The sequence below is a fragment of the Callospermophilus lateralis genome, chromosome 6 (assembly GCF_048772815.1).
Source record: "Callospermophilus lateralis isolate mCalLat2 chromosome 6, mCalLat2.hap1, whole genome shotgun sequence".
In the NCBI taxonomy this organism is placed as follows: Eukaryota; Metazoa; Chordata; class Mammalia; order Rodentia; family Sciuridae; genus Callospermophilus; species Callospermophilus lateralis.
This window is the reverse complement of record NC_135310.1, coordinates 21,418,769-21,445,182: the sequence shown is the minus strand read 5'-3', so window position 1 is coordinate 21,445,182 and position 26,414 is coordinate 21,418,769. Positions and strand designations below refer to the sequence as shown.

Here is a 26,414-nt window from a genome sequence, read left to right as displayed (position 1 = left end):
TTAATACAGACCTTCCTACACTACAATATCTGGCACATTAATGGGCAGTTTGAAATTGGAATACAATATGGCATTTATTGATCCCAAATTTTGTTCTACTTCTAATAGTACATTCAAACAAAGATGGAAAAACAAATAATCTGTTCTACTAACGAGAGCCATGTAGACTTTTAGATTAGTAATGATGATGAAATATCTTCAAACCCCTTTCCAAAACAGAATTGAAATGCATTTTTTTAGGCTTCAAGTGAATCTCTTTGTAAACATAAGGCACATCTAAATATTGTAGAATTTTTGGAAAAGACTAACATCTGTTTCTATGAAATTTGAAGACAGGACTATTGCAAAAGCTGAATTATGATAATAATATTAAATCAACATGAAATAAATATCTTACTGAATATTCAGTGAGTTCTTAACGTGAGATTCAAGAGAGCAGGTTCAGCAAAATAAGCAGCGTGGTTGGTAAGTGAGATGATCCTCTGCCTGCAGAGATCAGAAAAAGAACCTTCCAAAGAAAGCAAGTCAGAGTAAGGAGGTGCCCTGTATAGCTCCAGGGTCACTCCTTAGATCCACATGGAAAGGCAGAGGTAGGAGAAGGGACCCTGGAGGAAGGAAACCAGGTGCATACTGAGCTTTGTGATTTCCCCAGTTGACCTTTGTGGATCTTAACAACTCAAGTCAATTAACAAATTTAAGAGGTTAATTTCATTTATAGAAACTTCTCCAGAGGGAACTCTATGTACATTTCCCAACCATTTAAAGAGCATATCTCCTTCTCAAGTTACCAGTAAGTCCTGAAGAGTAAGGGATTGTGAAACATGGTAGGTTTTATCAAAGGATCTGTAAACTAGACTGGGATAAGATTCATGCAGAAGTAAGTAGGAAATATATGGTGACATCATGATTTTTGGTATGGTGAAGGGGAGGGGCATATTAGAAATCATAGGTGTCGGCTTGGGGTTAGGTAAAAGAAATCTTGAGACTTTCCGGGTGAGGTTGTGTGAGCCAGAGGAGAGGAAGCTGCTTTCCTCTGGAGCTGCTCCTCCAAAGCTTTAACAGCTACTGGGCAGTGAGATGGTGCTCCTTGGCTGGGTGGAGGGTTATGAACTTACTCAGTGCTGATACATCAAAGATCTAAAGTGAGTGTAGGAGAGGGACAGATTAAAGAACTTGAACTCTATGTAGTGGGGAGGCAAATGACTTTAAATAACCAACTAATGATTTATGAGGTATAATTCCACAAACATGGATCTGGTGCTGGATTAATAAAATCATCGTAGCAACAAAAGGCAGTGGTCTGAGAGAATGGGGCATGTCCAATTCTGGGCACTCCTGATACATTGAGAAACACAGTGAAAGAGGGTTGGGTTTGCTGGCATGGGAGCTAATTGTGGTTGAAGACTGCAGAAGCCAAGGTTCCAGCCTGCAGTGGCAGTATAATGTGGCGGTGATGTCATCATGTCTGAAAAGAAAAGGAAAACAATGTGTGTCCATGAGATTCAAGGACAGATTTCTGAACACCTCACCTAAGTCATTTGTGTTCTCCTGGGGGCTGACACAGTGTGTGTTTAATAAGTGCATGTGTGATTTGACTGAGTTGAACTGGAATCCAGGCATAGTAGCCAAGCCATAAATCCCTCTGAATTGGAGGGTTAGACCATGAAAAGCCAGAGGGAAGAGGTCCTGTCATAGGCATCCCATTCCCAGGAAACATTTGGTGCAGATCAGGGCTTTAGATACATGTCAATAGCAAATTCTTAATAAAACCTTCAGCCAAAAAGCCCTCATCTTAACGGTGCCTGCCTTTAGATCTCCCATTGAAATAATCTTCACCTGAACATTTATGTAGTAATTCATTCAAAGTTGACATTAACTGTGAACCATTTATCTGGCAATAAAGCCTTTTTAAAAAAAAAAAAAAATTTAGTTGTGCCGCAGTCTGGCTGGGCACAATTCAGGAGCCACTTGTCATAAGAAACTAACTTTATTTTTAGAACCACACAAGCCAAACAAAACAGCTCCTCAGGAAAAAACCCTCAGAGCCCAACTGCCACCACTGGCTTCCCACAAGCCACACTCCCCAACCACCAGCCTCCACACCTCCCACAATCCTCTTGCTCTTGAGGCCGATTGGCTGGGTCGCATGGGTAGAGCCAAAAAGTCCCCCAATGAGCAGCTCCATGGCCTGAAAGGGCAGGGAAACAGCCCAATGAGCTTCACCGCAGAGGAGCCAATCAGCTAGATGTTGCTGGGGCCACTGTGAGCCAATCATCAGCTGGCAGTCTGAAAGTTTGCTGGGGCCCCTTCAGCTCATCAGCTGGCAGTCTGAAAGTTTGCTGGGGCCCCTTTGGCTGTGGCTCTCAACATCTCCCCCTCTCTGTTTAAACAACAAGCATGTGGCTTAGGGACCGTGCCTGCCTTAGGTTGTCCAATAGTACATATGGTCCTTACCCGTTATCGGATGAGCTGACCTCAAGGCGTCAGCCTCCTGTCTTAGGTTGGTACCATAGTAATTGGATCTTACCCGTCACTGACTACCAGTCCAGTATACAGCCACACCTGTGTAGAGGTCTTCATACCAGCAGGGGGGTGAGGTTCTTTGCCTCACCTCTGTTGGCCCCCAAATTTTAGCTGAACGATCATGACAAGCAGAAGGGAGGAAGATACACCAAGCCAGCTGACGGCTCCTTTTGGAAAAATTGTACCACCGATGACACCATCAGCATAAATACCCCAACACTACCAGAAGTCGCTGCACCAACAGATAGTTCACAATGCATACAAGTGAGTTCACAATGCATATAAGTGATACCTATTCCAGGCAAGTTCTGTAAGCAGTTCAGTGATGGCTATTGCAGAAGCTGTAGATTGGTTATATCTTTGTCTTCATGCACTGGGATGAAGATAGGAATTCTGGCAATAATGGCTAAAGAAAAAATTATGTAACATTCCAGAAGGCATTAAAAGAAAACAATTTTATTAATAATTTACATTGTCTTTAAGAGAATTATTAAATATAATGAAAAGGAAAGGTGAAAGTAAACAAACAGATCTGTTAACCTCCTTTTATGTTCACATTTTAAAACAATCCTCAACAGCTGTTTACCCAATTTAAACCATTTAATCACGTGAATAAAAAAAAAATTATTTGGATCCATTTTTTCATGAGCGCTCATCATATATGACATATGGACATACGTACATTCAAACACAAAACACAAGTGTGCACACATAATTCATACGACACATAACATAATAGTAAAGGCCTTATAACTTTTTACAGGTGAAATCTCCATTGCAATGTTTAAAAACTCTGTAGTCAAAAAATAGAACTGATCAGCAAAACATTAACCTAGGTCTGTATGAGCTCAAAAAAACAAAATATGGGAAAGGGCAATAATAAAATAGATATTGAAAAAAGCATTCTGGTTCTGTCGCAGATGTAAGAATAACCAAACTGGAGTTCTGGATATCACATCTTCTTTTTGGCCTGTAGAAATCGCTTTAGTTAATCTGTCTGGAATCCAAATCAGCTGCTGTTCTCCCTGTGGAAACACACAAACAGACCCCCGACTCCAGACAATTACTGGGTCAGGACCTTTCCATTGTCCTGTTAGAATATCCTTCCAAAGTACCTTGGGCTTATGTACATTTTTTGGACACATATGCCTTTCCGCAGCACTAAGCCCTGATGAATCCAAATTTAAAAAGTTTAGAGTAAAAAGGGTTATTTTAAGTTAATCTTTGGGGAATATATACCCCTTCCCAATTCCTTCTTTTTGCTTTAATAAGTACATTTTAATAGTTTGATGAGCTCTTTCAACTATGCCTTGTCCCTGTGGATTGTATGGGATTCCTGTTATATGAGTAATGCCAAATGATGAGCAAAATTGTTTAAAAGAGGTTGAAGTATAACCAGAGGCATTATCTGTTTTTAACTGTTTTGGAACGCCCACAGTGGCAAAATTTTGTAAGCAATGAGCTATAACATCTTTAGTTTTTTCTCCAGCATGAAGGGAGCCCATCAAAAATCCAGAAGAAGTATCAACTGTAACATGCAAATATTTTAATTTTCCAAATTCTGGCAAGTGTGTGATGTCCATCTGCCAAATATGGTTAGGTATCAGTCCTCTAGGATTGACTCCAAGATTAACTTGTGGTAAAAAAGTCACACAATTTTGACATTGTTTTATTATTTGTCTAGCTTGTTTCTTAGTTATTTTAAAACGCTTTTGTAAAGTATTAGCATTGACATGGAACTTTTTATGAAAATTTGTAGCTTCTTCTAGTGTAGAGAAAATATGTATGTCATGTGTAGTTTTATCTGCTAAATCATTGCCCAAACTAAGGGCTCCAGGCAATCCTGTATGTGCCCTGATATGTCCTATAAAGAATGGATCTTTTCTGTCCCAGATTAGACTTTGTATAGTGGAAAGCAAAGAGAAAACAGTAGAGGAAGGGGAAATCCTACCAGCATCTTCAAGGGATACTATAGCATTAACTATATACTGACTATCGGAAAATAAATTAAATACAGAATCTTTAAACATCACAAAAGCTTGTAATACTGCATTAAGCTCTACCTTTTGAGCTGATTGTTTGGGTACTAAAAATGTAAAAGTTTGATCAGGTGTAACTATTGCTGCTGTACCATTATTTGATCCATCATTGAATATATTTGGAGCATTCCCGATAGGTATTTTTCTTGTCATTTTTGGAAAAATTACAGGATGCGATGACCAAAAAGACAATAAAGGATTAGATGGTAAGTGGTTATCAAATGAAACATAAGATTTGCACATGATTATTGCCCAAGTATTTAACTCATTAGCTAACTCATCAATTTGATTCATAGTATATGGAGTAATAATTTTATTGGGAGAAATTCCAAACACTCCCTTTGCTGCTTTTATTCCTTTGAGTATTAATTGTCCTACAGCCTCAGGATACCTAGTAAGAATAGTGTTAGGAGAATAAGATAAATATATCCATAATAATGGACCTTCTTGCCAAAATACTCCTGTAGGAATATTTTTTGTTGGTAGTACAATAAATAATAAAGGCAAACTTATATCAATTCTATCCAAATGCATATTTTCCATATATGTTTCAATGATTTTTAATGCCTTTCTTGCTTCAGGCGTTAACATTTGGGGTGAATTTGGATCTGATGGACCTTTTAGGATATCAAATAAAGGTCCCAACTCTCCTGTTGGTATACCTAGATAAGACGTTATCCAATTTATGTCTCCTAATAACTTTTGAAAGTCATTAAGTGATTTGAGTTGATCTACTCGTATTTGAATTTTTGGTGGACGGACCATGGCTGAGGATAATAGAACTCCTAAATAATTAATTGGAAAATTTAATTGTACTTTATCTATTGCTATCTCTAGATTATAATTTTTTAATAAGTTTGTAAGTGTGGCATAATATTCTAGCAATGTGTTTTTAGCTTTGTGTGCTAATAGTACATCGTCCATATAGTGAAATATTTGTAGTTCAGGATTTTGATTTCTAAGTGGCTGGATTGCTTTGTTAACATAAATTTGACACATAGTTGGGCTGTTAGCCATCCCTTGAGGGAGTACTTTCCATTCATATCTCTGATGAGGACCTTCATGATTCAGTGCAGGGATAGTAAATGCAAAACGTGGACTATCCTCAGGATGAATTGGAATTGAAAAAAACAATCTTTAATATCTATAACTAAAACATACCAAGTTTTTGGCAAAGCAGACAATTGAGGAATCCCCGATTGAGCAGGTCCCATAATAACCATCTCATTATTAATGGCTCTTAAATCTTGCAGTAATCTCCATTTACCAGATTTCTTTTTGATGACAAAAATGGGAGTATTATGGGGAGATACAGAAGGTTGTATATGTCCTTCCGCTAATTGTTGTTTGACCAGATTATGGGCTGCTTGTATCTTTTCTTTAGTCAGGGGCCACTGAGGAACCCATACTGGTCTTTCTGATTTCCAAGTAATTTTTATTGTCTCAGTGGCCCTTTCTGAAAATCCAACCCATGTTTGTCTGTTCCTTGATCTATTTGTATTGGTGCTGCTATACCTTGTTTTTGTTTTTCTAATCTTTTTCCTTTCCTAAAACCTTGTCTAGTCATAATAGTGGGTGCATTTTGGTTGATATTATTTGTTAATGTCAAACCTAATTGATCTAGGACATCTCGTCCCCATAAATTTATAGGAAGATGATCCAATACATATGGCTGTATAGTTACTTCACATCCTTCAGGATCCTTCCAATCTAATACCATTGCACTTCTATGGGATTTAGTCACCACTCCTAGGCCTCGAAGCATTTGAGTGGCTTGTTGTAATGGCCAATGTTTTGGCCATTCTTGACGAGAGATGATGCTAAGGTCTGCACCTGTATCCAGTAGCCCATTGAATTCATGTTCTTGAATATTTAGTTTTAGCATGGGGCGAGAATCTAAATTTAAAGACAGCATAGCCCAATCTACACCTGTGGAGCCTAATCCCTTGGAACCTCTTTCTACAGCATGACTGGAAAATTTATCATGTAGGCTTGGTATTATTAGTAACTGTGCTATTCTATCTCCTGGTGAAATTACAGATATACCGTTTGGAGAACTAGCTATAATTTTTATTTCACCTTCATAATCGGGATCAATTACCCCAGGACTTATCATAAGTCCTTTTAGAGTAGAAGAGTTGCATCCCAATAATAAGCCTACTGTTCCTTTGAGAAGAGGTCTTTTTACCCCTGTGGGAATGATTTGAACTCCCATCTCTGGAGTTAGTACTGCTCTGGCGGAGGCACGAATTTCCAACCGTGCGCTCCCTCTGGTTTGTCTGATGAGGGATCTGATGGACAAAGTGTCCTGGGCACTACCCTGATGGGGTTGCTGGGTTCCTCCAGTGCTCCGTATATTTGTGGTTTTGGGCCCCGGAGCATTGGGCCCCCTTGTCCATTTTTTGGCAATGGAGCCTGATGCCTTTCTCCATGATATCGTGGATAAACACTTGGTCCTTGTTCGTTTTTTGATAATGGAGTACCCTCTATGGTGATTTGAGAACGGCATTCATTAGCCCAATGTCTCCCTCTGCAGCATCGTGGGCAAATACCCGGTTTTGTTAAACCCTCCTCCTATGGGGCAATTCCTTTTAAAATGTCCTGTTTGTTCACAATTGTAGCATGTTCTTGGCTTGGCATCTAAAGCCTGTTTTACTGCAGCTGCCACAATTTGCCCTAGTTCATTAATGTCTCTGGCATCTAAAGCCTGTTTTACTGCAGTTGCCATGACTTGCTCTTGTTCATTAATGTCTCTACATAATTTAATATATGTGTTTAAATATTCATGTTTCCATGGTCTAATGATATCTCTGCACCAACGATTTGCTTGGTCATAAGCCAGTTGTTTTATTAATGGCATTGCTTGTTCTATATTCCCAAAAATTCTGGTAGCTATTTGAATAAGCCTATCTACAAATTCAGCATAAGATTCATTAGCTCCTTGTATTATCTTAGATAATTGACCTTGTAAACCTCCATGTCCTTGTAAAGTCTTCCATGCCTTAACTGCATCTACAGCAATTTGTGAATATATACCAGGATCATAAGCAATTTGTTGCTGCTGATCCTCATAAGGTCCCTTTCCTAACAACATATCTAGATTTCTCTGAGGATAACCAGCTACTGCATTTCGCCTAGCCGTCTCCTTGCAAAATTCCTCATTGGCAACCTTCCATAACAGGTATTGTCCTCCATTTAGCACAGCTTTACACATATTAGCCCAATCTGCTGGCATCATGTTCAAGTTGGTAATGGATTCGACCAAGCTTATAGTGAAGGGTGCTTGAGGACCATAGGTTGTTACAGCCTCTTTTAGCTGCTTCACTGTTTTGAAATTTAAAGTATGATAAATTCGCTGCCCTCCTACCTCAAATAATGCCAAGGTCACGGGTTCGTTCCCTGTACGGGCCACCAAATGCCACAGTCTGGCTGGGCACAATTCAGGAGCTACTTGTCAAAAGAAACTAACTTTATTTTTAGAACCACACAAGCCAAACAAAACAGCTCCTCAGGAAAAAACCCTCAGAGCCCAACTGCCACCACTGGCTTCCCACAAGCCACACTCCCCAACCACCAGCCTCCTCACCTCCCATAATCCTCTTCCTCTTGAGTCCGATTGGCTGGGTCGCATGGGTGGAGCCAAAAAGTCCCCCAATGAGCAGCTCCGTGGCCTGAAAGGGCAGGGAAACAGCCCAATGAGCTTCACTGCAGAGGAGCCAATCAGCTAGATGTTGCTGGGGCCACTGTGAGCCAATCATCAGCTGGCAGTCTGAAAGTTTGCTGGGGCCCCTTCAGCTCATCAGCTGGCAGTCTGAAAGTTTGCTGGGGCCCCTTCGGCTGTGGCTCTCAACATAGTTGCCCATATTTCAGTTTTCTTAGCTTTGAGGCAGAAGCAGATTAAGTTTGCTCTGGGGAATTATTGGACAGGTAGAAAGGTTAGTTTGAAAAGACTTAAATTTATAAACTCATAGAATGAGTTACTCATTGTTAACTAAAAACAATCAAATTTATGCTTTGACACTCATAACATCATTGCTAATGCTTCTGGATGAACAGGCTGATGCTCTATTAAAAGGGAATATTTAAAAACAATTGACTTTCATGTTACTTCGACATTTCTAGGCCACAGATTATTTAAATCAAGTAAATAATTTAAATAATATATAATAAACTTATTTTGCCACTGAATGTGAGATAAAATGACTAAAAATTATTTCCAAGACAGATTAAAAATATGTTTGACAAATTTGTATAACTTGAAAGATTGGATGATCCACCATGCGGCCAGTGCAATGGTTTCATTAATGAGGTTCTTGGCATAAAAGTTAGCTAGCAGAGATCGAAATAAACACACAGACTCAGTTACCTTTTTCCATGACCAGGTCCGAGACGGCTCCCCTCTCTGGTTCCCACCTCTAACCGCCCCGGCAGGGCAGCAAGGATTACTCAGGGCTAGCAGGAGAGAGAGAGAAAGAGCACTCCAGGGAGTAGCCTTTTATTGGGGAACAAGAAATTCAGGGGAAAATTTCATCCAATGAAGGTTGAAGGGGGGCCGCACTCCAAGGTCAGGGTCAGTGATTGGGCCCCCGGGGTCAGTGGTCAGTCACACCCCCACATGGATGGGTTCTCTCAACAGGAGAGGGCCGGGAAAATTCCGACACAGCCAGAAGCCTCAGACCCAAACCGGGAGTCACCCAGTCACATGTGAGAATGGCTCCCGACAGGATGAAATATTGCCAGTCTCTCATTTTCACCCAATGGGTCCTTCCTTGAATTTTATTGTGAACCTTCCTTCCCAGGGTAGATGCAAGCTAATGAATTCCATTTTATATAGCTGTAGCCACATTAATTTATATTATTGAATGAACTAAATTAATACATGTTATATTTTTAAAGTAAATAAATATTTACAATTTGTTTTGTTTTGGTTACTGGTGTCAAAATGAATAGTATTTCAAATATTTTATTTTTCTTCCATTCTTCTGATTAATATCAGAATTTTATATATCACTTCAGTTAAGTCCTCAAAAGACTACCAGTGGGCCCTTTCTGCCCCCAAACCTCAACCCCCAGTCTCCAGTCCACAGTCCTGGCTTCCATCCACAGCCTCATGGAGAGGGTTCAGGAGCCAGGGTTAACCCAAAGCTGCCACCAGGCTCTTCACCTTCAGTCATTCTGCAGCATTTGTATTTGAGTAACACCACTCCAAGAGGACTCCTTTTAGTAGAGTGGGTATTCAGGGGCACCATCTATTGACTCCAAGGATAGAGCACATATTAGTTTAGTCATTAATAAAATACATTCATCAAACCCTTGTGGATGTACAAGGAAAGGGAGAGAAAGAAGGAAGGACTGTGGCTATTTTGCTTGATTTTGTCCCAGGCATGAGCCAGAAATGCAGTGAGAGTTTAACTGGATAAGGTTAAGGTCAAGGGTTAAGTCTGTGTACTGCACAAATTGGCAGCAGGACACTTCCTCATAGTACTGTGATGGAAAAGGCAGATGAATAAATGAGACAAAGTTACATGCTTGCTGTACCTTGGGCCGAGATCTAGGAAGAATTTAAGACTAATTTACACCACAAGAAATGATGTTATGAGAAAAATAGTTGGGCCTGTGTAAAAATAGGTTGGCTTGAGCCTGTGCATGTAGGAGCCTTTGGGTCCTACAGACCTGTTTGTTCCCTTCCTGGATTCTGACTGGAGTCATTAGGAAGGCTGTGTGGTGTATTTGCATACCATGATAATGTTTGCTCTTCATAAATCTCAGCTTTGCTGCTGAAGGTGTCATATCCTGGGAAATGGCAGAAGCTGAAGATCCTAGCGGCCTGCATACTTGACTTGGGGCCAGAGCAGCACAGTAGCCTATGCCAGGCTGCTCAGGCACCCACAAGGGAACACACAGAACTGCAGCTCAATCTCCCCTTTCTGGCTCTTTTCTGCTCCTCTCTGTCCCCTTAGCCCCATCTTGTTTTCTTCCTTCCACACCCCAAAGTAAGTCATTCTCCGATGGTCTGACTTAAAATCTCTTTTTACTTCCTTTTGATCATCAAAAACAACTTTTCCTGATTTAATTCAGCTAAATTAACATCTGTGATCCTTGTCATGAAAATAAGCTCCTGTGTAAACCCACTCAGGTGTGTCCTCCTGCTCCAAATCAAACCTGACAAAACCAGAGGCCTCCTCTTCTCTCGCAAAAGGCCACACTCCTGTGTTATTCCTATTAGAGAATGTTATCACCAACTTCCAGTCACCCTAACTCAGAGGTCAGTCACCTCTAACCCCTTCCTCTCCTTTCCTGTTACATCCAGCTCTTTTCCTTGTTATTCTAATTTTTATCCTTGGCTCCCATTTATTTTCTTCCCTGACTTCCTGAAGTTGAGGACTTTTCTAACTCCAGGTAGAACCACAAAGAAAACATTCAAATCCCTTGGCCTTTAGTCAGGTTTGTTCTTATCCAATTTACTTTATTTGTAAATGCTATTAGTAATCTTCTCACTATACCAAAAGGCTGGTAGGATGTTTCTGCTTAAAAAAAATAGATTGAAGGAAGGAAAAAAAGGAGAAGTAGAGGAACAGGCGGAGGGTGGGGAGAGAGAGTGAGAGAGAGCTTCAGTTTCAGCTCCCTCCTACCCCTGCATCAGCCCATTACTAATATACTACCATTCTTCCACCTTTCCTCCTCCACCCCCCTTCCCATCTCCTCTCTGCCTCTGCAGTGGCCTTCACACCACCCCAATCCCATCCTATTCCAAAGGTCTTCTTTTCCTGCAGACAACATTGACTTTCCCTGTGGGAGGGAGTGCTAAGAAAGCACTTCGTTTTTAACTTTGTTATAACACTCTTTAACTTTTGCCCTTGCATTTTTGCCTATTTCCTGTATTTATTAGCCCAAATTTTAAATTATTTGAGGATTGAAACAAAAATCTTTTAAATCTCTGTATTCACTCAAGCGCAATGTATTGGGGAAAAATGTTGAATTTTCAAATTGAATATCTACTTAAAGAATTTTGGTGAAAAAGAAGGGAAAGAAGATTTTAAATATTTTTGATTTTAAAAACACTTTCCATTTGCAGTTTGTTTCCTTACATATTTGATTTTCTGAAGAATGCCCTTAGCTGAGAATGCCCTGAGCTCAAATTAAGTCAATTGTGTAATTCTATTCATATTCAGATTCCTTCAGGCTATTTTGACACAACTTACTTAGGAAGGCATCTGACTGCACATTGCCTAAGTCTACTGCCTCCCACTAGGAATAAAATCATGTTCTTACACTGAACAGCTTGCTCTAAGAAAACAATGGCAAAATTCCAGACCTTCATTTTATTGGAATTTTAATACCCTTACAACAAGCAGCTTCCATAAAATAATCTAATTAAAGCAGATATATGAATGTGTCTGTGTCTCCATAAAGCAGATTCAGTTGGGCTTTTATTATTATTATTAATGCTTAAAAGTCTCCAATGGCTGTATACATTTGTACCAGCCAATGTTTTCCTTAAAGACAATTTTTCAAGGAACTTTTATTGTGTTTTATAATCTTGTCATTTTGTTGCCTTTGAAAAATATGTGGTTAATGAGTGCTTTTAGGTTTCAAAAATGTTATTTTTTAGTATTTTGTTAATAATAGGATTATAAAATATAAAATATATTTTAATAAACTTAATTATTATACATAAAGACAACTTTGATGTTTTTCCAATTCCAAATTATTTTTTTCCAAAAATAGTGTATTTGAAGGAGAGAATATGGAGACAAAATACATCCTGTGTAGTATGACTTGACAATCAAGTATATGACAGAGTGTAGACTTAAATTTAACTACGTATTATGAGTCTATGAACAGATAATATTGCTCTTGTGAAGTTATGTTTTGAATTTCCTTAATTCATGCTTTAAAATTCCAGGCTCCTCTTCTTTCCTTCTTACCCTACCCCCTTACACACATAGGTTGTGACTGGAGTAAAAATCAGTTGTCTCTATGTGCATGTGGGCCTATTTTTCAACTCTCATATCTATTCCTGTGATCTGTTTGTCTTAATGCCACCATCTTACCATCTCAATTAATGCAATTAATGTAGCTTTACTAATGAGACTACAAACAAATATTGTTTAGTCCTTCAATATGTTTCTTTTTTTTTTTTTCAAAGTTGTTTTGCCTATTCAGGATTATTTGTGCTTCCATATGATATTTAGAATCAACTTGTCAAACTCTTTAAGTAAAAACCTGCTAGGATTTTGATTTAGATTATCTTGAAACTCTGTCAATTTGGGGTGCACTAATGTCTTACCAATATTGCTTCTATATATTTATATATGTATATATAGATATTCATTAATTTAGGTATTCTTCAATATCTCTCTCCAAAGTTGATATATAATTTTCTCTTAATTTTGCTTCATAATTTTAGTTTTTTAGTTCATCTGTTGTAGATAATTTAAACTCATGCACATAATTCTCTGCCATTGATAATCTTTCAGGATGATCAACTCTACTAATTGCTGAAATGCAGTTGGTGTACTCTCATAAGAAGGACAGTGTGGCTCTTAAAATATTGAAATAATTTCTTATCAGTTGACAAACTCTCTGAAGAATGCTTCTTTCCTCTGAACTCTGACCCGTCCCTAGGAGTTCTAGAACCGAACCACAGTGTGCCTGCTATATTTAACTTCTGATGACCTGTAGCAGTTTGCTCCAATACAAAAGCAGTCTCTTCTGATTAATGGATACATTTGCCATGAGCATTTTTTTCCTAAGTTTTATATTAGCCCGTCCTCCTAAGTCTCAACATTGGAAATTTGGACCATTTTCTGTCACCTTGGAAGCTGGTGACAACACACATTGTGCAGAAGGCTGCCCCCCTTCATTTTTCTCTATTTCCTCATAGAATTACAGGAAATGGCACCTTGCTTGTTATACCATAATCTACAGGGGCAGCTGTGCCTGTCTTGGTTCAAGACTAGGTGCTTATGAACCCTCTAGCTACCTGCTTTTAATCTTCCAACATTTATAGGGTAACTATAGCTTCTTTTCCAGGATAGATTTGTAGACTTTCAAGCTTGGTTTGCTACTGTCCAAATACATTTCCTAGTATTTACCTGTGGATTATGATATTTCACCCCCAAATTAAACAAGTTCTTTCTGTAATTAGTCCACCCATATTTTCCAATGATTCTCAGTCATAATCATTTGCTTCATTTGTGCTTAGCCTCTTTCCTCTGGAAACAGACTCACTCACACTTAGAGTTTATCCTCTGGGATCCAGCATTTTGCCTAGCTATCCAAATTTTTTCCTCCCTCCAAACATGGGCTTATTTTAGAATATCCCACATTGGCCATTTGGAATATACAGATTTTATATTATAAACATTCCTTTCTGATTTTAATAAGATGTTTTTTAAAGTAATATTTTCACCATATTATTGTATTTATCTTTGAAATCTTTTATCCAACTTGTAATTTTTTAAAATTTATTCTTTAGTTATAGTTGGACACAATATCTTCATTTTATTTTTATGTGGTGTTGAGGATCGAAACCAGTGCCTCCCGCATGGTAGGCCAGCGCTCTACCTCTGAGCCACAACCCCAGCCCCCAACTTGTAATTTTAATGAATTGAATCATTTACTACTAATTGACTATACTGCTAAATGAATAAAGTAGCTGTGGATAGCTGATTTTCAGGGCTGCATGTTTAAATTTTCTAAAGCTTGGCAATTTATTTTCCAATATTATGAGTTCCTAAATATTCTTTGATTGCTTTGTGATTAAAAATTAGCTCATTCTCAGAATTGATGAGACCAGGAATAACGTGCTCTGAATACTTAGAGGCTCCCAAGTATGCCAGAGCACTAGGGTCACTCTGCCAGCAGACTTCAAAGGCATACATACTGTGCCTGTGCCAAGTTTCAAAAGTGACATGGTCATTTGAAGCCTACAGTTCATTTGACATTGGACTGTATTCACACAGAATTTGTGTTGTGTGCATAACACTACAGGTGATCTATTGGACTGATTTGACACCTCTAATCAGATCTTTTAAGTATTATTCTGTGGAAACACCTTTGATGTGTTCCGAGGAAAGCATGCCAGTTAGTGATAAAGGGAGCCAGAACATTTACTGACACTTAACAGAATGAAAAGAGAAGCAAAATACAATTTTGGTGGAGCCATTACTTCTTTAAAAATTAGATGGTCCTTTCAAACAATAGGTTTTAAGATTTTGAGCTTCCTGAAAGAAGTTATTTTATCATTTTTATTTTTTTAGGGATACAAAATCACCAATTTTTTTTCATCTGTAGGTGTATCCCAATCTTCAATAAAATGAAGATTTTATAATGTCTTGAGATTTCTGTTAATACTATGAAGAACTTAGAGTTTTCCTTGTCAGTTATTCTATTCATCTTTACCTCACATATTCTTAGGACTTCTCCGTAACAATGTATATATTCTCAGACTTTCTTTTCCAGTAAGATAGTAGCTTGAGTTTTTTCTTTAGAAAATAATGATACCTAGAGGTGCTTTTATTTTAATAAGAATCTTTAGGATCCAGAAATGAGGAGGGAGTTGAAGATCAAGGAATCTCTCCTGAGCCATTCCTTTATAATATTTCATTTTTACACATGTAGGACACAGTCCTGAGCCCAAATGAGGAAAGGAAGTGCTCCAACCTCAGAGGAAGGCATGGCTTTCAGAGTTTAAATCCCTTTAGAGGACAGTAAACTCCAAAGAAAGAGAAAGTCATGCGCGAGAAATGAACACTTCGACTGGGACTTGCTGGGTTGATAGCCGCTTTGTTAGTATTTCTGTAGTCCTGGTGGCCTTAGTCACTGGAATTTCCAAAAGAAGAAAACTCAATATTATATTGAAGGAACATACTCTCAACACAGATGACCTCAGCAGAAGGGTAGAGGAGGAGAGGAAAATTCTAAGAAGGACAAACGTATAAAAAATACACAAAAGAAGCTGAAGTCACAACAAACAAGAAAATCAAGAGTTAGAAAACTGAAGATGATAGGGGCTGGGATTGTGGCTCAGCGGTAGAACGTTTGCCTAGCATGGGCGGGACCCGGGTTCGAGCCTCAGCACCACATAAAAATAAAGGTATTGTATTGTGTCCATCTACACCTAAAAAACAAATGTTAAAAAAAGAGTTTTAAAAACTGATCTTTAAAAAAAAAATTAAGATGATAGAAAAATAATCTGTTATATAACTATCATATACATATATATGTATGTATATGTATATGTGTGTGTATGTATATATATATTATATGATTTAAGATGATATTGAAATCCCAAGAGCTATGCTCTGCATTAGTCAATGCTATTAATACTAGCTATAATATCGAACACCTGCCACACCTCAGCAACATAATGCAAGAAGGATATTTATCAGTCATAACAGAGCCTGAAGGAGGATGTATAGTGGTAGTTTGCATTTGCTGAACAGGATTTGCTGAACAGGGTTCCTGGCTCCCTCTATCTGTGGTGTAACCATTTTCCAAGGTATCTTCATAGCATACAGCCAGCATTAAGCAGGGAGAGAGCGACAGAATGTCTGAGAAGCCTGAAGGAGGGATACAGCACATCTCCCCACATCGTATTTGCCAACGCATCATTGCACACATTATCAGCCAAACTGCCAAAGAAACAGAAATAGGAGGGTGAGCATCTGGGCATCTCTACCTACATAACCCAATTTGAAGCTACTCTAATTAGGAACTGTAAAAGTAAAGAGACAAAAGACATTCCTTCTTCTACTTCATATAAATAGAGACAGATTTCCTGTTTTGTTCAGACACTGTTCTACTTGCTAAAGATACAGGAAATTGACAAAAACTCCAAAGTTTCCTACCACTGTGGAATGCCCAAATCCTGCCCGAGGAGCACACAATAAGCTCATGAATAAAGCATTCAGGAGAGAGCTGTCAGGTGCCATAAAAATGAAGCACTAGGAATAGACGAGAGGAGAGCATTGCTGTAACATCCAGGAAAGTCCTCCCACCAGCCCTCGCCTTCTGGGAGAGAGGATTCAAGTGTCTTGTTGGTAAACATCTATTTGTTTTTATTTCCCATTTCTTGAACAATTAGCAGCATTTGGATCTGTTGCTTATTCCCTCATTAAAAAAAAAAAAAAAAAAGACCTGCCTCACTTGGTTTTCAGGGCACCACCTTTGGCTATGCTTTACCTTTCTCATGAGGTCAGTTTCCTGTTGCTGCTCTAATAAAATACAACAAGCTCAGTGGCTTAAAATCACACATATTTATTGTCTCCAAATTCCAAAGGTTAGAAATCCAAAGTGAGCTAGGCTCAAGGTGTCAGAAGGGCTGCCTTCCTTCCTGGACGCTCAAGAAGAGAGTTCCTTTCTTATCTTTTCCAGCTTCTAGAACACTCTGGCATGCCTTGAACTGTGGCCACCTTTTTTCACCTCCACAGCCAGGAAGTTTGCTTTGGACCATTCTTCGGGAGTCACTTTCCCCACTGACTTCTTCTGTCTCTTTATTCCACATTTTAGGACCTTAGGGGTGACATTGGGCCCATCCAGATATTCCAGAATAACCTCATCTCAAGATACTTAACTTAGTCACTCCTACAAACTCCCTTTTGCCATGGGAGGTCAAGGATCTTTGGTGTCCAGGGACTAGGAAGAGTATATATTTTGGGGCAGGGATCATTATACTGCTTTTCCCCTCAGTTTTCTTAGTTGTTTCCTCCTTATGTTTCTGATATTTAAATGCAGAGTGTCAAGGCAGATACACAGCTATGGAAACTGTTAACATATTGAACTATTTTTCTATTAACTGATAAGTAGCCTTAACATTAACCTTTCCAGTAACTCTAAGCCCCAGACATTTCCACCTCCTGTCCTGGGTCTTGACCGTCCCAAGGTCTTTACATCCCTACTCCTTGCCTTCTCTGCAGTCATCACCTGCTCTAGGCCACCATGAACTCTCACATGTTGTCTTAAAACCTTCTGAGAAGTCTCCCTTGTCTCAAGAATAATGCTCAAAATTTAATCCTACCATGTTTTCCTCTTACTCTACCCCGCTTTGGCCACCTGTCTTGCTCTTCCCTGTTTCAAATAACATGTACCATCTTCATGTTTCCTGTTGTTCTCTGGAGTCAGGTCCCTTCACTTCCCCTTCCAGTCACCTTCCAGCCATACTGGTCTCCAAATTATTCTTAATGAAAGCCAGCATACTCTTTGCTTCTGGAGGATTCCTCTGTGATATTTATACTTGCTATTTCCTGCACCTAGAACATTCTTCCTATGGATAGCCACTTGACTTGATCCATGACTTACTTTAACTATTTACTTAATTCTTACCTTATTATAGATCCTTTCCTTTACTGTTTCAAAGAGCACTTACCATAGTTTTTAGTTTTCTTTCTCCTGTTTTATATTTCCCCTGAGCATTTTTTACTGTTAAAACAATGGTAAATATTTACCTCGATTTATGCTATTTATTTTGTATCTACAACTCACTAGAACGTGAACTTTTTATGTTAATGGATCATTATTTTATTCATTTCTTTATATGTGGTGCTGAGAATTGAACTTGGTACCTTGTGCATGCTAGGCAAGAGCCACAAGCAGCCCCTAGAATTTGAACATTTTAAGGGCAATGTCTTTGTTATTTTTTTCCAAATGCTTATTCCAAGATCTGAAGCAGCATTCTAGCCTCATAAGCAGTTTAAAAACTTGAGAAATTAAGTAAGATTCTTACTTTTGATTTTAAATTAACAATAATGAATGATCAATAAAGGATAATCAATGATAAATAATTAAAGATAATCACCTTGTTAAATAACCTTGTTTATAAAAATGAATGTTTTTTAAAATCAAAGCCCCCAAATTTCCAAATATGGAGGCTCAGTTAAACAAAATATGGCATATTATAGAATATACACTAGAATATGCAGTCATTAAATTACTACTTTGATATCCATGTATAGACATGGTTAAACATATAATAATATACTGATAACATATATTATAAAAGAAAATTCAGAATGATTTTAATTTTGAATAAATATGTGTATCTTCCATGTTGGTCTGAAAGGATAGATAGTAGCCATTAATGGTGGTGTTGGGGGGAGGGGGGATATGTTTTTATTTACCTGATTTGTATTTCGTTTATTTCTTTTAAAATAATAATCATGTAGTACTTTTATAATGGGATAAATCAAAATTATTATGTTTGAACTGATATTTCAGAATTGTTACTATTATGAGTAAAGGATTTTTGGAAGTGTGAATTATATTTAATATCTTTATGTGTTCAGGATAATATAAATACAAAGTTCTATTCATATCTTATTTTGAGTATCTTGCATTAACAAGCAGGGATTGATTTATGATCAAAATATGCTTCTAAAATAATCTGTCTGGGGTCATTTCAGTTGTAGAATCTAAACATATAGAAGCTGTCTGATTGACAAATGTCTTTTATATATTCTGCTGACAAGATAATAAAGGTATGTCATGCAATTAGTTCAATATTTTTATCTTGGATATTTTAATTAAACTAATCCCCGCCCCTTTCTCTTTAGGCTGTACTCTTTTGGCAGCAATGTAGTACCCAGTTCTGGTGAACAAAAGAAGGGGAAATTCCCAATCTGGCCAGAATGGAGTGAAGCTGACATCAATGCAGAAAAGTGGGATGCAGGCAAAAGTGGAAAAGAAAAGGACAAGACAGGGAAAAGCCCTGTGTTCGTAAGTAGGCTTACCAGTGATTAGACAGATCCCCTTTGGGTTTTTAGTTTTAGAATGGAATAAGATCTGTTAACAGGAAAGTGTATTCATTCTTCTTCTCCACAGTCTCCATTCCAAAGAGAAATTTTGTCTTTGTCAACCTGGTCTCCCTTATCTCTTTGTTCTTCCAAGCCTTAGTCTTGAGCTTAGGTAAATCACTTTAGGGTAAATGGGAGGAATGAGATATGATTGGAGTCCTAATAAAATAAAGGGAAATGAAGAGAGAGAGAGAGAGAGAGAGAGAGAGAGAGAGAGAGAGAGCAGTCTAGGCAATGGAACCAGAAACCAGGCATCTAGAGAGGGTGGTATAAATAATGAGAATCTGCCGCACAATTGCTGTTCTCTGAAGATTTTAGGAAAGATGGTTTTAAAGAGATGTTATGGTGAGATAAGAACCGAATAAGAACTCAGAATCCCCTCCTAATACCTGGATCTGAACTGTTCGTTGTTTACTTTTAGTCTTATAAGCATGATGTATTCCTGAGGTTGGGGCTATGTGGAGTTTCTCCATTTTCCAACCATATGAATTTAGGTTATTTTGTCTATTTAAAAATTTATGTTCAGGCTGAGGTTGTTCCTCAGTGGTAGAGCGCTTGTCTCACATGCATGAGGCACTGGGTTCAATCCTCAGCACCACATAAATAAATAAAATAAAAATATTGTGTCCATCTACAACTAAAAAAAAAAAAGGTCTAAAAAATTTATATTCAATTACTAAAGATTTCTGTAGGTCTGGGTTATATCTAAAATATGACTTGGTTATTAGGTGAGGCAATTCATTAAAAAATATCTGTAAAACAAAAAAATTTCAAAACACAAACAAAATTGCCAAAATGGCTAGATTGAACTATCATATTTTCATTTGCATAGATAATTCTAAAGTGGTCAATATTAACTTTTAAATTTTATTCAGAAAAGGTAGAAGCACAAACTGCATGATTCATGTCAGTAAATTTTTTTCACAAAGGATATTTATTAAATGTATCTAATTGCTGGCTCTATTGGACCTGCAGAACGATTTCCAAAATAGCAATTTGTGTGGGTGTGCATTCTTTGTACCATACCTAAAGTCATTGTGGAACTTGCAGAAGCAAAAGGTCTTTGAACCTCTCAATTCAAATGTAAACTATTCTATGTATTTTTAGCAGCAGTTCACAACTTATGGGGAGTGTGTGTGTGTGTGTTGGCTGTTGCTTTCAGAATTTACATCATAAAGTATGAAAGTCCTTAGTTGAGCAATCGAGCTCTGGAAAAGAACTTGTGGAAAAGACCTAATGATGAGTCATTCCAGGTTCAGAGAAATAATATGAAGGGGAGAGCAAGCAGTGCCTGAAAACTTTGACATAAGGTATAAAAATTACTTGTGTTCATCAATGGCTTGTGGATCTCTGAAAGGTCCGGTATCGAGTTCTGGGATTTAATAGTGTTATTAAAGCAAGGTCAAGTCATTTAGAACACTTTTCAGGGTGGAAGCATAAAGAATGGAGCAATAGTAACTATGCTGGAAAGTTGATGTCTGTTTCATTTGGGGGCAGCATATATGAGTCATGGGGCTGAACATCAAACCCCAAAATAGGTACTATGTTGCTGCACCAATTCTGAGAACAGGTATTAACTGGGTCAAATTCATCTTATATTCTACCTGCCCAAAGGAAATAAAATCCTCCTCTCTGGAAGAAAGTATCATTTTTGAGGGACTATATTCATTTTTATATCTAGTATATATTATTCAATCAAAAATCACCAAGCATGAAGAAAAAAGAACCAAGTAGCTGAAAACCAATAGGAAAAATCAGATAATAGAAACTGATCCACAGGTGGCTTTGACTGCCAGATAGAGAGTATTTTAAAATAACTAAGTTAAGGGCTGGGGATGTGGCTCAAGCGGTAGCGCGCTTGCCTGGCATGCGTGCGGCCCGGGTTTGATCCTCAGCACCACATAGAAACAAAGATGTTGTGTCTGCCGAGAACTAAAAAATAAACATTAAAATTCTCTCTCTCTCTCTTTAAAAAAAAATAAAATAAAATAACTAAGTTAATATTTGTAAGAAAAAAGGAAAACCAATCAAAGTGAGGGAAACCCAGAAGTCTGTAAGTCCTCTGAGAAACCTCAGTTTTTCTAAGATTCTTTCTGTGGGCCCTTTGGCTAGATGTTGAAGTGTCCTGATTTGTCTTCGAATTTGTCCTGCATCTTAAAGTTGGCAATAAGCCAAATGTTCCAGATAAGCATATGTACTTATATTGTCAAGTGAACAGTCAATGCCTTCAAATTTAGTCCATTTCTTAGGTCACACCAGTCTTAGGGTAAAAATAGGATTACTAAGAAAACCACAAAACGGTTCATCTGCCCCTACCCTTATTAGGTGAAATACAGTTGCCTTTTCTTCCCATGCTGATATTCCTTAAGTGTTTTATTCTTAATTCTAGCACTTTTCATGTTGTTTCTTGTAAGAATCCATTTTCCCCAGAACCTTCTGAGCTCTGAGAACTTTTACATAGTAGCTACCTGAAGTATATCTAGCTTACTAGACTGTAAGTATTGGAGAATTGACATATGAATATCTTTCTAGAGATAGGATTAAAATATTAATGAACTAATTGTATTGTTGGATATTTATCCCAGATAAATAGAAGTTTAAGTTCACAAAAATGTGTAATCTGCACATGAATGTCTATAGAAACTTTACTGGTAGTAGCCAATAAACAGCCCAAATAACCTATGTGATAAACAAATAAATGCCTATGCTGTGACATATTAGTCAGCAACAAACAAGAATACACTGTTAATGCATGCAACATTTCTAATCAATCTGTAGGTCATTGTGATGAGAGGGGGAACAAGCCAATCCAAAAAATTTCATGCTTTATGATTCTATCTACACAGTAGTGGGGCAAACTGTTTTCCATTCGTTAAAGATGAAGCATAGGGTAGAAAGGAGGAAGGTAGGTGTAGCTATGTAAGGCATAGGAAGGATCTTTGTGGCAATGAAGCTGTTCTAGGACATGACTGTGTCAAGGTCAACGTCTTGGTTATGATACTATACTACACAATTTTGCAAAGTGTTTCTATTGGAGAAATTGGGTAATGAGAATTCAAGAACTATTTGTATTATTTCATACAGCTGCACTCTATATAAAGTCATTCTCTCAAAGGAACAAGATTAATTATAATAATTAATAATCAAAAGTCAAGTCAAAGGTTGAAGTTTCATATAATTTTTTTTAATATTTATTTTTTAGGTGTAGTTGGACACAGTACCTTTATTTTATTCATATATTGTTATGTGGTGCTGCAGGTGTGAAGCAAGACCTCTACCGCTGAGCTACAACCCCAGCCCTCATATAATCTTATTTATGTTTCCTGCAGCTGACAACTAAGTAAATAGTTTCAGTCCTTCTCAAGTAAAATAAAAATATTTTCAGTGGAAAGTTTGTCCATATCTGGCTCATTCAAAATAATTTTCCCACCATATCTAATTTATATTCCAGAGCAGTTTGTGCTTGTTTGAGTTGCTGCCTCTACAATCAAACTGCTGCTCAGGGATCAAGGTTCTGTCAATGATATACAGAATTATTAAATCCTCCAAATATTCCACGAACTTGCTCTGAGAATAAACATGTAAATTACTTTATATATCCTTAATTGTTGATCACATCTATATACTTACTTGTTTTTATCAAGATTGAGTTGTTTGTATTTTAATAAAACCTCATGAAAAAAAAACTTAATTTATATTTTTATATAGCATTTGTTTGAAGACCCTGAAGGAAAGATTGAATTACCACCATCATTGAAAATTTATTCCTGGAAAAGGCCACAAGATTTTATAATGAGTCGGGTAAGAAATAGTTTTATTTTTATTTTTAAACAAAATATTTATTAACTACAGGAATACAATATCCACATGATAAAAAAATGCTATATTTAAACAACTTAGAGGAATTTTTTCCTATGGCATAGAATAAGAAGAAAAATAATTGTTTGGGGGATTTAAATTAGAAATTTAAGTTTACCAGTATAGTTTAATATGTTTTTGTGCTGATTTCTAAGAAATTACTTGAGAGACAGGAGTTTTCTACTTCTCTCCAAAATGACAGGTGATTGCTTAAACGTTATGTGAAGTATTCATTCATTTTTGATGCACAGATTTTCTTCTTACTTTTGCTTAGCACAAACTCACATGGCATGGAGGTCTGCTTCCTGTAGTGTTAATTAGCATTAATTTTCCAGTCCAGAAGGCTTGCATTTGGATTCCTCTATTGCAGGGATTCTGTAAGCGTTTTCCAAAGGCCACTTCATTTCTGGACTCCGTGCTCACCCACTTGAATCATATTGACTGGGACATCATCTGAGAAACCTTCATTTTAAACAGCACTTAGATACTTTAAAACACACTAGTCTAACTTCTTAATAGCTATGTTAGTTTGAGTGTATTTTTTTGTTTGTTTGTTTCCAGGGGTTTAATAATCACTAATGCGTTTTTTCCTTGTAGGATCTCATATCATTTTCATTTAATGCATAGAAAACCAGTAGATAAATTATTCTGTCCTAACCAAATGGTTGTAGTGGAGCTGATTCTGTATATTTTCAGAATCTATTGTATCTCTGTCTCTACACAAAGCCATTTTATTCCTAAAAGTTCTAGCCTCCACTGGCAGTGATACTAATGCAATATCATTTATCTACAATACTAATTGACAAAACTGGATATTCGCAAATTTTAAAAAATTATTAAAACAAGAAAATAAAAAGGCACATCCTAGCTCATCAAAATGTGTTCAATGCCTTGTAAGACATTTTAAATAAAATAAGTCAAATATATACAAGGCATGCTTTTAAATCAGTGTTAACATTAGATAACACTGACATGAAGAATATAAATTCTGTGATGTCAATATAACACAGTTGATAGTGATATTAATAGTAATTAGCTGAGCTTAGTGATGCATGCCTGTAATCCCAGAGATTTGGGAGGCTGAGGGAGAAGGATCACAAGTTCAAAGGTAGCCTCAGCAAAAAGCCTGTCTCTAAAGAAAAACACAAAATAGGGTTGGGGATGTGGCTCAGTGTTTGAGTGCCTCTGAGTTCAATCCCTGGTCCCCCCCCCAAAAAATAGTATATTAGTAATAATATTAATAATTATATAGTATATCATATAATTATTATATATTCATGGCTTACTTTTGTGAGAATTTTATAAATTCGAATACTTAGAAAAATTTTGTGAAAGAGCTCTTAGTTCTGAGAGATACATTGGTAATGAAAAAAGTACATTCATTGTGGATGGAACTTCTGCCACTGTATCACAGTGCTTGCGCCTCTCTGTGCCTCTCTACATGGACTTCCTCTGCACACTCATCTTGATCCATTATGCTGGAATGTGGGCCAGATCAGGGAGAATTGAAAGTCTGGCTAAGTAGGAAATGTTTTAGAATAGTGGCTTTCAAGCCTCATTGTCCTTATCTACAACGATACCTACCTTTTATCTTTAATATTGATGCTCATTAAATGTACATATATATAAAGTTGAAACAAAAATTTCACAAGGCAATAACAATCTTCTTATATAAGATATGTTCTATTTTATCCTCTCTCTCCTTCTGCAATCCTGTTTCCCTAAGCTGATTTCATGAATCACTAAATAATTGCAACCCACATTTAAAACAATACAGAACATACCACAGAACTCTCTAAGCAAAAGACAAAATCAAAGGACATGATTTAAGTCAGAAGTTATGTTACTAAGATCTTTAAATCCTGGCTTTAAGGTAACAGGGTTGACAAAGGTCATTCCAACCAAGAGAATTAATTAGTAAGCTGTGATCACAGAGCGACTGATCAGATGTGCTTATTTTTTAGCACTAGAAGTCAGTGATCCAGACCCTTGAGCACTGATCATGTTGAGCACTGTAAAACATCTTAAAGATTTCTCTCACCCCAGTACAGGTGGAGGGAATAGAGACACTGGAATGCCACTGGAGAGACCTTTGCTTAATATCTGTTATCTTTTATGATGTCAGTGCCCATTTTTATTCTGTCGGCAGGACTATTATGTCTAATGCTTCAAAATTTAAGTATCTAATATCTGTAATCACGTTCACTGCACATTGGTACTTGCTGGAAAGCTAAGGTATTTTAGGAGCATTCCAACATAGTCAAACTATAAAAAACTATGTTTATGATTTATGGTTAGAAGATTCAATCCAGATCTTCAAAATAGATTTAGGTAAATTTTTCTCAAACATAAAAAAAAATCATTTTTTGACTTTTTAAAGATGCTAGTTGTATAAGTGATTGAAGATAAAAGATCACATTACCTTCCATAAAGATCTGATTCTATAATCAAGACCATTTGCATTTTAATTTGTAATGTTAACTATATAAGCTTTAATGTGAATTATAACTCATTTAAAATGTTATAAGCAATATTTTCCTATTTTTTTGTTTTTTTAAATTACCCAAATTAAATAATGACCATCAAATTTATTTTAAAATGTGATAGAATTTAAAGGTGGACAAGATTTTAAAAAAACTTTCAGAGCTAATATTTTTCATGCAAGATGAAGATATTTTTCCAGCTACCAGATGTTAACTAAGCTTCAGGTTTTACTTGAGTGGTTAATTTAAATTTCGAATCACTTTTTAAACTCTCTCTGTGTGTATGCATGCTAGGTTTATCTGAGTATATAATATATTGTAATACTTTATTTGCATATTAAAATACTCTGTTTTATCAGTGTTACATTGAATTAATGTCACTTACAGCTCTAAGGATTATCTTAGGGAATAAAGTGCTTATGTGTTTTTTCTCTTTTGTTTGAAAGAAATGAGATCAGTTTTGGCCTATTTCATTAGGTTGTATTTCCTTTGTGTGTGTTTTTTATGGAGTAATATCTATACATATATTTTTTATTTCAGGTTCCAGTAGTTGTGAAAAATGAAATTATGTTTGACTTGTTTTCAGCAAATGAGCATTTGCTCTGCAGCGAGGTATGTAGGGAAGCATTGTCTTAAGTCTCCTTGCAGAAGACCTTTCAGGAAGTCAATTGCAAGTCTACCTTTACCACCTTTCAGTTTTTCTGTAATTGAGAATT

General features: G+C 37.0%; 1 protein-coding gene across 1 annotated transcript in view; it reads left to right on the top strand.

Moving 5' to 3' along the window:
* Nucleotides 1-26,414, top strand: part of Adgb (androglobin) — a 163,063-nt gene that overhangs the window by 4,164 nt on the left and 132,485 nt on the right. Inside the window, exons 2-4 of the mRNA XM_076859659.1 lie at nt 19,118-19,280; nt 23,066-23,158; nt 26,239-26,310. Of these exons, the coding sequence (XP_076715774.1) occupies nt 19,118-19,280; nt 23,066-23,158; nt 26,239-26,310 (328 nt within the window). The remainder of the gene's footprint in view (nt 1-19,117; nt 19,281-23,065; nt 23,159-26,238; nt 26,311-26,414) is intronic.